General features: G+C 33.1%; 2 protein-coding genes across 2 annotated transcripts in view; one reads left to right on the forward strand and one right to left on the reverse strand.

Moving 5' to 3' along the window:
- LOC112684743 (cGMP-dependent protein kinase, isozyme 2 forms cD4/T1/T3A/T3B) overlaps nucleotides 1-5200 on the reverse strand; it is a 173409-nt gene extending 168209 nt beyond the window's left edge. Inside the window, exon 1 of the mRNA XM_025556395.1 lies at nucleotides 5181-5200. The gene's annotated coding sequence lies outside the window, so the exon portion shown is untranslated. The remainder of the gene's footprint in view (nucleotides 1-5180) is intronic.
- LOC112684744 (dorsal root ganglia homeobox protein) overlaps nucleotides 1-6565 on the forward strand; it is a 35700-nt gene extending 29135 nt beyond the window's left edge. Inside the window, exon 9 of the mRNA XM_025556398.1 lies at nucleotides 5275-6565. Within this exon, the coding sequence (XP_025412183.1) occupies nucleotides 5275-5699 (425 nt within the window). The 3' untranslated portion in view covers nucleotides 5700-6565. The remainder of the gene's footprint in view (nucleotides 1-5274) is intronic.
- The last annotated feature ends 6763 nt before the right edge of the window (nucleotides 6566-13328 follow it).

Genomic DNA, 13328 nt, shown 5'->3' on the forward strand with positions numbered 1-13328 from the left:
TTTATGATCACGTCACATTTGGTTTCACGACGTATCCTGGGATTTTATTACAGAACGTTTTTAATTATCTTCGATATGATTTGTTGAAAATCTCCCGGAAGTGGGAGAAAACCGTGAGCACACGTCTCGTGAATCGATGTGTAAACGTGTTCACGGTTACCGCGTGATACAGGATATTGCATAAACACGTTTGTCATAATACAGTAATCGGTTTAAAGAAACGACGGCGGTATAGTAGTACACGTCTACATATACATATTCTTGCAACTGCAAGGGTATACATATACCCTGTGGTATCTCGTTCTTCGTTTGAGGTGCGTGAGGGAAGGTGGTAGGTTTATCGCGTTAGCTGTGGGCATTGCGCCGGGCGGGTGGGCTCACCGCGCGCGCACCTGAGGCTCTACGGGCCGCCACTCCCTCGCCGCCACCGATCGCGTCCCGGCAGCCCCGTTTCCGTAATGGAATAACTTTGGGAGATTTATCGTGCGGGGCGGCTTTCGGCGCCAAGTTTACGACGGGTACATAATAATATATACACGTATATAAATTTATATGTAACGCACACACGCGTGCGTATATATATATATATGTATATTACAATACACACGTACGCCGTTACGGCCGAAGTGTCGGTGGGCATGGGATGCAGGGGGGTGCTGTAGTTACGGCGAAAAGGCAAATAAGTCGCGGTGCGTGTGAGCAGGAGAGCATGCCTGCGCGGGCGCGCGCGCGTTATAATAATCAAACGGATCCCTTAATAAATAACGACGAAACGCGCACGGGTAACGGCGGGCACCACAGCAACCGCGGCGTTATTAATGGATCGGATGACGGACGAAAAGAGGAGAAAGGGATGTATCGTAAACTGCGCAAAAGGGTGGTGGCGGTGTCTTTTGGTGTCGCGGTGTACGAGACTAAATCAATTTGCGCCGATGCCGCCGCCTTTTCGCAATAATCATAATTGCTATTATAATCTATACGCGCGTACGTATATTTATGTACATATCACTTCGCATCGGACCGGCTTCACACCCACTCGCCGTACACACGCTCACGATCGACCGAATTTTGTTTCGGCACCGTCGTCGTCGTCGCCATCGTCTCCGTTGTCATCCGCGACGGCGGAGGTGGCGGCCAGGACAAGTCCATTAATTTGCGTCCTAAAACGGATGCGACGGCAACTGATTCGTCGCACACGCGAGTGGGCAAACGAGGGGAAGTAAAGGATTATAGTGGTCGGATTTTTAATTTTTTTATTTTTGGTTTTATCAGCTTCCCCCTGGTTATTCCTTCAAACAAAATTACAAACACCGCGATAACGTCAAACACCGCCTCAATCATTACTTATTATTATAATGAAAACAGTTCACCGCATCTCTCACTCAACCGCTGTACAGCAGAATTTTTTTACATTTTAATTTTAATATTTTTTATACCATTACATATAATTAAAAAAGTATTTGTTTTCGTTTCTTAATATCGATGTAGTTAGCTAATAATAAAAAAAAATGGTTCGTGAAAATTCGAAAATAACTTTGCACTACATATTATACTCTAATTACTCTTTACATCGATTTAGAGTTAAAAATCGGCTCACGTACGTTGTAATGGATTTAGAGCAATCGGTCTAATAATTGATTTTTTTTATTTTCTGCTTGAATTAAAAATCTTTTCCATATTTAAAAAGTGAAAGTCAGCAAATTCAGAAATTAAATAAAATATGAACTTGTATACAAAAAGTAGTGTATAACGGTGAATTAAATAAATTACGAAAACTTGTTAATAGTACCTACAGACAAATTACCGCGTCGATGTAAGTTAATCAGATATAAAACTATGTGTCAAAAGTTAGTGAAAAAGGATAAAACTTAAAGAGGTATCTGGTGATGTAATAAGCTTATACATAAAGCCAAGAAAACAGTTTACAAATTGATTTGTACACGTTTTGGCAAAGCGAAACTATCTCAAAACTATCTTTCGATGTTTTTCAATCGACGGTAAAGAATAAATCAATTTGGTTGTTCGGAATGGCGCGCAATGAAACTATATATTAAGCATTCACTCTTTCAGAGTGAAAAAATAAAATAAAAGAGACGAAGGAGAAACCTCTTACAGTATATACAAATAGTTTCTATATAAAATTAAAGCAAGTGACTGGTTCGAAAACAGTATTTGATAAAATATCCATGTCAACGTCGTTACAGTATAGTGTTTGTAACATGGTTAGTAAGCCGTAAACAAGTGAAAATTGTTTAATTAACTAAATATCTTCTTACAGTACCCAAGTTACGACAAGCACTATTTTATTATAATGTTACCAAGGAAACAAAGAATTATTTTTCACGTTGCCATAATAAAATTACAAAATGTTTTATTCATCGTCCCACTGAGTCGTTTCTTACATTTACTTTCGACGTTACATAAAAGGTTTAAATGGTTTCTTTATTATTAAATTTAAAATAATTTAAAAATTAGAACTAATTAAAAAATGGTCATGATTAAAATTGAAATATACTCCTAATGTAATCTATTTATAAAACCTCCATACGCACTATATTACTCGTAGGTTTTTAATAACATAATTTCATTAGCATCAAAATGTTCAACAAAAAATGTGTAAAGTCTTGACTGGCATTTTTGGATTCATAAATTAATTTACCATAATTTAACAAATTATGTTGTTCTCGTAAAGTTAGTTAGAAAAGTACATAATCATTAGAGTCAGATTTCCAAATCTTTGCTCGCCGATTATAAAATCGATTTGCATTAAAATATTATAGCTTTGAGATAATAATATTGTCTTTATGATCATTCAAAACAAATATTATTACCTACTTTTAATTTATGTTCTTGATTACCTATGTTCAGAAAAACTTTTTAATTATTAACTGTCATTTGAATTTGTCAGTAATAAAAGTAATTTCTACAATCTATTAAAACTTTATTTTCACCGCACATTTGAGTACTTATTTACAACTATTAGTAGAGTAGATAAATATAAACTAGGAAACCTCGAAGACGTAAACCTTGTAATAAATATAAGTTATATAGCGTTTTAACTTAATTTATTTTTCGTACATTTCTATCTCAATCAAAGTATTGGAACCATCTTTTGACTTCAATAAATTCCGTCGAATGGAAAGGTTTGAGCAACGCGATTGAAATTTAAAAATTGGTAGAAATACGATTGAGAACCATTATCAATGTATTTTTGAGACCTTTTGACTATTTCAATTAAGAACACGTAGATTCTGTAATTCCATGCAACGTTGCCAAATATATAGGAGTCTGACAAATTACTATAGTACTACTGTAGTATAGTAAGTTTGTGTAGTAATTTAAATATGAGTTTTGACATGATTTTTTAAATTTAAATATTTAATACATATAACGCCATTTCAATGTAAAATATATGATATATTTTTTAATATTTTATGGATAAATTTGTATAATTTTGTATGTATGAGTATAATAATAGCATAATTAAATTAATATTTAAATATAAATATCAGAATATGAAATACATAGTTACATGTCCCTTACATATGATAACGTTGTACAGAATTTCATTTCTCAATTATACCAATTTATTGGGTGGGCGGCGGTCATTTCATTTTTCCATTTCCAGTGTTCTCAATCATACCTCAAAAAAAGTTAAATTGTTCCAGATCGTACAGTACACCTAATAATCGTCTTGAAACAATTACTACAAGGCTTAAACTATATGAGGATTGAGAAACGACGAAAAACAGTTAAACACTGTGACCCAAATTTATACTTTGGTCAAGTCCAAAGTACAACGTAGTCATATAAAAAAATATAAATGAAAAATAATAGTATAACGGCAATATTCTTAGTAAAATATATAATTAAAAATACATTTTATAGTCCCAGGTATTTGATAGGATTTATTTAATAGGATTAATTAGAATTGGCGGTATTTTCGGTATACCGATGAGTCACCGGTATTTCGACCTACCGGTATTTATAAATATCGGCATCTTACACTAATCGGTATACCGATCTTTCGGTATTTACCGTATCATCGGTATTTACCGAATATTCAGTATATACTATATATATATATATATATATATATATGTATATACCGAATGTATGATATATACACCGAATGTACGGTATTAACCGTTTTATCGTTATTTACCGTGGATCGATAATTATTATCAAAAGACAAAAATAATAAATATAACAATTTAATATACTATTTACACAGCAAGCCTCAAGGGCATATGGCGTATAATAAAAATACATTTAGAGGATAGTCGATAGTGCAAAATGAATCAAACGTTTATTAAACGGCATTATATTTTATACTTTTATAGTATTTGTTATGAACTATTCATGTAGATCGGCTAAAGAATGAAAAAACTATTATAACCAATGAGAGTAGGACACCAAACTCCACCAGCTCATCTTAAATTATATTATTTGATTATCATAAGATAAATCACTGAAAACACAATTAGACACATAGTGGGGGCTCCTATTCTTGGGATCATAGGATCATAAACAATAATAAAATTATTAGCGTTATTTATTGTTTAAATGGCATTTACTGAGTGGGCAGTATATACAGAGCGTGCAGAATAAACCGAGAGAGCGATTATTACCGAGTGACCGGTAATTACCGAACGAGCGGTATTTATCGTCTACACGGTATTTATTGATACATGCCAACATACCGGTATACCGTTAAAAACCAGTATTTAAACACATACCGAATACCGGTGGGCAAATTTCACATACCGCTAACTCTAGGATTAATCGATTTCAAACAAATGTTTACGAACAATTTTAGTACCTTCTACATTTACATCCTATCTGCTAATAACATTTATTTTTTTTTACACACACTCTTTCTAAAATTCTGGATATGAGTAAATGGTAAAATTTTACCAAAGTGGTTCTCAAGCTTGATCCATAACTCAGTAATACGGTTTTAAAAATATTCGCATACCACTTGAATCGATTTACACGGGCTTAATAATCCGATTAACTATGAATGGTATCCTTTTATTTTTATTATTTATTTTTATTTTTATTAAACTATTTCATTCGCGTACCGTCAACCGACTGAGAGCTGAATCCACGTTCATCCTGACCTGTGGTTGTTTTCCTCCTGAACTTAGCTGATACTAACTTGACACTTAACCACTCACTATAACTTGTACTTGCTGCGCTTCTACATGTACATCGCCTCGCTCATTGCACACTTGTACAATCTAAACTTGGCCGCGTTTCGCATGTCCACAGGGTTCGGATGTAGCTGCTGCACAATGAAGCCATTCGGGTCGATGACCGAAGGTGGTGGCGCCGAGCACCGTTCGTCCAGCGTGGCCGAGCTGCGACGCAAGGCGCAGGAACACTCGGCCGCGCTATTCCACAGCCTGCAGCACGTGGCCAACATGCAGCATCACGCAGCCGCGGCCGCTGCGCTCCAGCTGCCCGTTGGCCTTGGGCTCCAGTTGCCTTCGCTCACGTCCACACTGCACGCGCTGGCGGCCAACCGGAAACCAGAACAGCAACTGCCGCACCCGCAACCACTGTCGCTGACCACCACTGCTCCGGCTGCCACAGCCACCGCCACCACCACCACCGCGACCGTGGCCACCGTGACGGAACAGTCCGGTCTGGTCTTGTCGCAACAGCAACTCGTGTCGTCCGAGACCAACAACTAAACCGCAACCGTTCCTCATCGACGTCTCGCCCACCACTACCATCACCGCTACCAAGCGCTACTCGCTCGCAGCGCGATTTCTTAAATATTAACACACGTGTATGATTCAGAGGCACGCAGAAAAGTTCCTGGTCGCTTGAAAATTATACTGTGATCTGTATAGTATAATTTTATAAAAGAAAATCGATCGAACTATTTGCGTATTATATCCGACTGGATTAGGAACAATTGTTTATTATTCCTATATGTTAAACAGTTTGGTACGGTTTTCGAACATCAACCCCTACCTCTCGATTTTAAGCCCCTGGACCCGCCATCGGCGTAAACGATATTATGTATACGATGAATGCGTACGCTATAAAAAGTTATAACACTTCAAAACCGCCAACCAAATGGTTATTCGCAATAATTAACATAAAATTATAGTTTAAATAAATCAATATATTATTATCTGCATTGATTTCGATTTGTTTTCAGTTTTTTTTTTTTTTGTTAACTTTCTTATATTCTACAACCATCTTGGTTTGTGTAGTGTCTCCAGTTATAGCCTTCATTTTTCCCATTACATTTTAGTAGTAACGTTAATATTATAACTATGTACATTATGTACGTTTATAGTATTCACGAATAACATATTTATATTAAGTAAGAAAACTAACATAAGACGTGATTTAAGTAAAAATAAAAAATAAAATAGAAATATACGAATGCGTATTTTTATTTATTTTTTGTTCTTATTTTTTTTTACTAGGTATATATCTATTATAATATAAACTTAATTCGTAATAAGATTCGTGCGTTTAACGTAATCAAAAAAAAAAAAAAAATTTTACAAATAATTATGACACAGTAATATACTCGGTTAAACAATATTTCCAATCGGGCATAGTAATTTGTATATCACTACAATAAAAACTAAATTAAGTTCATCATCAGCTATAGCGCTAGTAGTTCAAATTGTTACCCCCACTATGTTTGGACTTAAATATTGTATTAGACATTTTCGACGCGTATATATGTGTAAGTGTGAAGTATTATTATTATTATTATTATTATTATTATTATTATTATTATCATTATTATCATTATTATTATTATTATTATTATTATTATACCTTATGTACTATTATACCATTTCAAATCACGACGTTTTTCTTTATTTATTTCTTATTTTTCCATAATACCGAAAATCTTCTCTAAATGTACACGAATTTTATTAATTTTAATAAATGGAATTCGTGAAATATAAAAAAAATCATTGACCAGTAGTTCAATAGTGTAATCATTGCATTAATTCAATATTTTTTTTATACGAGAGTAAGTAATGTTTAATTATATATGATTTTAATCATTTCTCTATGAAACCACGAGAGAGAATTTATTAAATAATGGCATACTACAACACGCATTGCTTTCAAAAATACTGATTACGCTCTTGATATCTCAAACTCGTAATGATTTGAATAATTAAGAAAGATAACTATACATATTAAAATATACAGTTTAAATGGAAAAAAAAACTGATATGAATAAGAAAACTGTACACTTTGAACATGTAGAGTATACGACGAATTTCGTTCAAGCAAATCGCACGTGTTGTGTGTCGAATTTTATCATACCTATTCGACAGTGGCGTGCCCAGGATAAGTTAAAATCATACCTAGGCAACTTTATATGAAATCGGTGTAAATGTATATTATGGCATAACGAAAGTACGGTAGTTTTCTCATTTTACTATATACTCCTATTATGGTGGTGAACGATTAAGCTAATAATTATTATCAAATGTTCTTGAGTAGATGTATAGTACAATATTATACGAGTACATTATTCTCGAACGCGAAAAAGCAGACCCGTTCGATTTCTTGATCGATTGATCTTAAGGGGGAGGGGGCATGATTCAAGACGGAACGGACGTCAAAATCACGGTTGATCGTTATACGCGTATTACTACAATTGGAGCGCAATAGCTGCTGGTGAGTTAGCAATTTTTCAATAGTAAAACGCCCCAAAACTCGTTGGCTCGTAGCGCCCGCCACGTGTAATAGAAAACGCGGAAATGATCGCCCCCCTCCCCCCACCCGAGTTATTTCCCAAACTAATACGATTCATTGGACGGCTACAGTATGGATTTAGTGCCGGATATAGTCTCTTAATGTCTAGCGTACATTATATTTTATCATAGTCGGTCATTAGAAGGGGATCTGGTATGACAATAAAAACGTGTAATTTTTTTTTCTTTTCCCTTTTTCCATTCTCTCTCAATCACTCTCTCTCGCTCTCTCTCTATCTCTCTGCAATGTCCCCACAGTTTATACTGCGAATGTCTCGAATAAAAACACCGATGTGAATAATATACGCCCGATCTCCCCTTGGGACAACGCGCCGCCGAGCACAATCGAATTAACCGAGTAAGAAGCGTGTCGCAAACAGAATTTCCCAATGAAAAAGCATTTCGTGTAGATACACTCCCAACAGATTTAGGTACACACACACACACACACACACATACGTGTACACGAGTACACATATTGTGAAAACACAACGTAGTGGCGTGCGTTTCGTTTATGTTTACATACTAGATTATTCACTTACGTACTTTCATATGTATACGTATGTATGCACACGCATACGAGTAAGTGTAGAAAATATTTTCGTACACATATTATTTTTATATTTTTTTATTTTATTTTATTTTATTTTTTTTTATAAAATTATTCCCGTTTCACACTGGGGTTGGTTGCCGCACGCGAATGCACGAGGACGGGGTGGTTATGTTACACACTCGCACACACGCCTAAATAACCACTTCTCTCCTCCGTCGATAAGCTATTCGATATTTATTGTATTGTGTATTCACACGCACGATCACAACAGACACTCAGTTCCCCACGGCGGTAATACCTTTCCACCTGCATCGGTTTGGTAGCTGTTTTCGGGACCCCATGCACCCGACTACCGGTACAATACCTATGACCGACCTCCAGTACTACAATACTCGTCTGTTAAATTTACGTAAGAAATAAACCTCGGGTCGCAGTCAGAACATTGACCATCTATTTCAGACGGATTACGATAAATGTACACAGGACTTGTCAAGTTTCGCACACGGATACTAATTGAGACATTATTCGGTGTGATTATTGAACGATCTAATTCAACATTTCGAATGCTATGTCAGACATAATATGTTTGCAATACTGCAGTTATATTTTGATCAGAACGAATTCCATGTTGTTGTAATAAAGTTCCATGCAAGTATCATATTACATATCACACTAGCGGTTGGTCATAATAACAGACGTCGGATGATCGCGAGAATATCGAATTAAAATTTTCATTATTAAAAAATAAAAATGTCCATTATCAAAAGATAAAAACTAAAATTCTTAAAAAAACAGCAAAAATAATTGTTCAAACAAACAATCGTCTCTGCAGTACGATTTTTCTTAGATTTATTAGAATGTAACTCGTACAATGTTCGTAAATTCAATGTTCAAAGTTTGTTCAAATTTTTAAATATAATGATTACGATGAATAGACTATTAAAACTGTTTAAAAATTCAAAAGCAACGCATATTTAAAAAGGTTAGGAACAATGTACATTCTTTCTATGCACAATACTGAAAATAAATAATATTGGTATTAAGAGACCGTGACGGTAACGATTTGTAAAGAACTTTCATTGTACGAACAATGTTTACAAAAAAATGAGGTAAATAAAAAAAGAAAAATCCATAATATTTACGTTTTTTTAGTAAATAATGAATTATTACTAAATGTAATCGTAGGTATTTTTAAACTTTTAATACATTTTAAATTTACTTTTGAAATTTACGAAAATACAGAGTTACGTAGTGGTAGTTAATTGTTTTTTTATTCTCATCATTATTACTATTATTTCCATTTTACTGGTTTCGTTCATTTTTACATTATTTAGTTAATGGGAAATTGTGTTTTTAATTTTAATTCTTTTCAAACTTTAGTTAATAACTTCTACTTCGTTAAAGTTATTAACATTTCTAAGGATTATTTAGTTGTATATTTTAAAAATTGTTACGATAAATAAGGTTTCGTATTTAAAATTAAAAGTGTATTTAAACATAATATAAACTCTATAATCTGGTAAAGTTTGTAAAATAATGTTACTACTAAAAAAATGTTCATTACTTTGAAATCTATATTATTTTTTCGACTTGACCATACATACCAATTCTGACGTCATTAACTGAATTGAAAACGTTTAAGTCTACAGTAACGAAAAATTCGAAATAATTGCCAATGGCTATTATTGTACTTAGATAATTTTTTTTTATCTAAATATAATATATCTGAATCCAACATATATCTATATAGAGATAAATAGTAAAAAATAAAATATATCTAAATTTATCGACCACAGAAAAAAATAAACCGTGGCTGACTGATTTTCATTATTATAAATTGCATCAATTGCATTTAAGTTTATTATTTAAATTTCAACTTTTATCATTTCTTCTTGTGCATTTTCTGACAATATTTTTTTTTATAAAGAAATTTAAAGGGTCTGCATTTAGAAATAAATTTATAACTCAAATAATGATCGATTTAAACAGAGATACAGTCGAATCTCGATAATTTGAAGTTGACGGGACTGTTGAAAAATTTCGAATTACCGAAAGGTCGAATTTTTGAGTAATTCAAAAAAACAAGAGAGCAAAAATAAAAATTCGAATTACTGAGTTAAGAGAAAAATTTTGTTTTTTATTGTACATAATTATTAATTATTTCAGCAAACTAGGTGGTATTAGTTATTTATTGTTTTTAAAATCTAAATTTTAACTTTATAATAACTATACTATGTAAATTAAATTATTATTATAAAAAATGATTATTTTTTTGAGGAAATCTGTAATGATTTTCTGATTCATTGAATTTAGTTTCATTTTTTCAATAGTACTTTTTGAATTTTGAACGCCCTCATCACAAGAACTTTAAAATTGACCAAACGAAACTAAAATAAAACTACATTCGGCCGACGGCTATCGAAGAGATAAATTACGATTAAAAAATATGACGATAAAGTTCTTACAATATTAATTCTATAGTTATCGAAAATAATATGCTAAATTTCTAAACGATTGTATAGTAAATTATTAACAAAAAGATTATAAGAATTCAGATAGAATAAATTTGCTGAATATACTTTGAATCAGTGGCGTATACAAGGGGGGTGTTTGGTAGATATGACACCCCCCTTGAGTCATATCATATATTACATTATCATAGGAATATAAGTAAATCGATAATACAATATGAAATATAAAATAATGCACAATACTAATTACATATATACAGGTTAACATTATCGCGATTGCGACAATACGTGACAAAAATTATTCGTTTACGTTTTCGTGCAACACAAAACGTTTAATAATAATAGGTATTGTAGCATCGAATACTGATATTCGATTAGTCAAATATTCTAATAATTTATGGTAAAGCTATCCGAATTCGAATATACATTACATCTCTATTACAGACATTATGTATACATATTAATTAATTATAATAAAAGTTTTGGTTCGTACGTATTATATATAATATTTAATAATTATAATCAACATCCCCCTTCAGAAAATCCTAGCTACGCCACTGCTTTGAATCGCCAAGCATTGAAAGGATGATACTTCGAATTGTCACGTGTTAGTTGCAAGTTTTTTCAAAATTTAATTTCGAATTACTTAATGCATTGTTTTTATTCGAATTACCGCGAGATTTTCAAGGGACTAAGAATTTACTTTGAATTACCGAAGGTTTCGAATTATCGGAGGTTTGAATTATTTAGAGTCGAATGTCCTTGTATCTCTTAAACTTATAGTGATATTGATCTTCTAATGAAGTACATGGATATGCGCTTTATAAAATGTATCCATCCGTTAAACTTTCTAGACGCATTGCGCAGCGTATACTTGTATATATAATATATAATACATATATTTATATAATCGCGACGTGTCTTTACATAATAATATTATAATACGTCTATAAATAATAATAATAATAATAATAATAAGTAGGTGTTGTACTGAACGCAATAATAACAGGTCGGGCGCGGCAGAAACAGTAATTACGTTATATACATGTATTCGAGAACGGACTTTTTGAAGCACGTGTTTTCGCGAGATTGTGCCGGAGGGACTACACGAGGGAAAGGAGAAGGAGCGAAGAGGAGGGCGTTTTGATTAAATTCGAATACGTGTGGCTGCCGCAAATGGGATTTTCGAATTCCGTAGGACGCGGACGGCGCGATGGCTGGTAACGGTGTGTGTGTAAAAGGAGTGGCCGGAATGGTGGATTTTGCTGCAGAGGGTTATAGGGCGAAACGCATCGTTGCCAAAGGACGATGGTAGCGACGGAGAGGTTCAAAAGGATTGCATAATGTTTGCGCGGCGGCGGCGGTGGTGGTTGAAATGAAATCACAACCGAAATGGCGGATACGAATCGAATTTGGTCACTTTACGATATCTCTGTATCTTCCTTGCTGTACACCGGCGGCTGCGGTCGCTCGTGTGTAATTTTGTATACATAAGTTATACGTGTATAGTATATTATATCCACCAACATCGGAGCATATGTATGGTATAATACGCGCATAATATACCTTGTTTTTATTTCGGCTTTCGGCCGCTGATGAAAGTAATATGCTAATGACCCCGCGGTCACAGACATCGTAAAATTCGCGTTTAAAATAACATATACACCCGCACGTACATACGTATAACATACGTCTATATGTATATATTACATTCTCTGTAAAGAAAAAATTCGAACGTCGCGAAATCAGTGTTTTTGTGTAATTAATTATTTGATCACCACTAACTGTATATTTTTATATAAAAATACACCAACATTCTTCTGTGCTAAACATTCGGCAAAACATGTAAGATTTTGGACTTATACCTACACGAGTTGTTGAAAAAAAATACCTAAAAACTATACAACAAAGATCAACCCGTATTAGTTAATTATCCGTTGGATCAAAGTTTACAAATATCCAAAGGTGGGCATTAATTAGTTAAAAAGTTCATTTTTTTAAAACTTTTTAACTTAATTTGTTAGTTTATTTTCTAATAAACTTTTTAATTTAACTAGTTTAATTGGCAGTTGAAATAACTTAGTTTTTCACAGTTGATTTAAAAATAATCTATTATGATAAAAATTTTTGAAATTTTTCGTTTATACGTAAATATTAATATAAAAATTAAATAATCATGTAAAGTAAAATGTTTGCATACACTGTACATCAGATGTCATATTAGATTTCGTAAGTTGGGGGCCCAACTTTGGGTATTGGGTTCTGGCCGTGGATATAGAATATTATGTGTAAAGAATTACAAATATAAAGATAAATAAATACGGTAGTGAGTGGCCCTTAGTTAGAATGGCATAGTATTTTTAAAATACTTCGGCGCCACTGCTGTATAGTATGATAAAAATTCAATAAAATTGTTTCTTATAACTTAAGAAATTAAATCTTTCTAAAGAACACAGTCACTTTTTATGTGATCTATATACTAATTAAAAAAAGTAGATTAACTTTTTTTAAACTGAGTTAAATTAATGAATTATTAACTGTTAACTTTTAACT

Source organism: Sipha flava, unplaced genomic scaffold, assembly GCF_003268045.1.
Source record: "Sipha flava isolate LNK unplaced genomic scaffold, YSA_version1 257_pilon_pilon, whole genome shotgun sequence".
NCBI lineage: Eukaryota > Metazoa > Arthropoda > Insecta > Hemiptera > Aphididae > Sipha > Sipha flava.